General features: G+C 69.1%; 1 protein-coding gene across 1 annotated transcript in view; it reads right to left on the reverse strand.

The window, feature by feature from the left end:
* Positions 1–332, reverse strand: part of DCXR (dicarbonyl/L-xylulose reductase) — a gene marked incomplete at both ends in the record, with an annotated part of 677 nt that extends 345 nt beyond the window's left edge. The window contains 2 exons of the mRNA XM_015559866.1: positions 41–83; positions 172–332. Of these exons, the coding sequence (XP_015415352.1) occupies positions 41–83; positions 172–332 (204 nt within the window). The remainder of the gene's footprint in view (positions 1–40; positions 84–171) is intronic.
* Positions 333–686: the final 354 nt, after the last annotated feature.

Raw genomic sequence — 686 nt, forward strand, 5'->3', positions numbered from 1 at the left:
CCCCTCCTGCCCGCAGGGCGGCTCACCTGGGGCGGCTCACCTGGGACACCTGGATGACAGCCCGCAGGTTCACATCGAAGGAGCTGAAGGCAGAGGGTCCTGGTCAGGGACCGGGCTGCTGCTTTGGGGGCGACCCTCCCACCCAGGGGCCCTCTGCCCCCAGGGGCTCACGTGTCACACGCCTCCTTGGTGACCTCCAGGAAGGGCTGCAGCAGCGCCACGGCGGCATTGTTCACCAGCAGGTCCACGGGGCCCACGCTGCCCAGCGCCCGCTCCGTGGCCTCCCAGTCTCCCAGGTCCACGCACACGGTCTCCACCCCGGGGCACTGTGTTCACATTGTGGGAGGGGGCACAGCCATCGGTTTCCGGGCCGAGAAGGGGCACAGCAGGGCTTCTGCCCCACAAGGAAGGGGGGCTGGGTGTGGCTGACCTTTCAGACCCACAGGACGCGGGGGAGGGTCCCTTAGGAGCAGGCCACCTTCTTAGGGCTCAGAACCCCCGATGCTGAGGAAGCAGGAGGGAGTCGGCGTGGCCTCTGGGCCCCTGAGAGCTTGGGGACCAGGAGCCCCCCGGTCCACTTCCCCCTGCTCTCCCTCCCCAGCGCCCGGCCTCTAAGCTTCCTTCTAAGCCCAGGAGGCGTCGCCGTTCCCTAGGCAGCCACTCGGGAGCGCACGGAGTCTGCGCGT

This window comes from Myotis davidii, unplaced genomic scaffold, assembly GCF_000327345.1.
Source record: "Myotis davidii unplaced genomic scaffold, ASM32734v1 scaffold211, whole genome shotgun sequence".
Taxonomy (NCBI): domain Eukaryota; kingdom Metazoa; phylum Chordata; class Mammalia; order Chiroptera; family Vespertilionidae; genus Myotis; species Myotis davidii.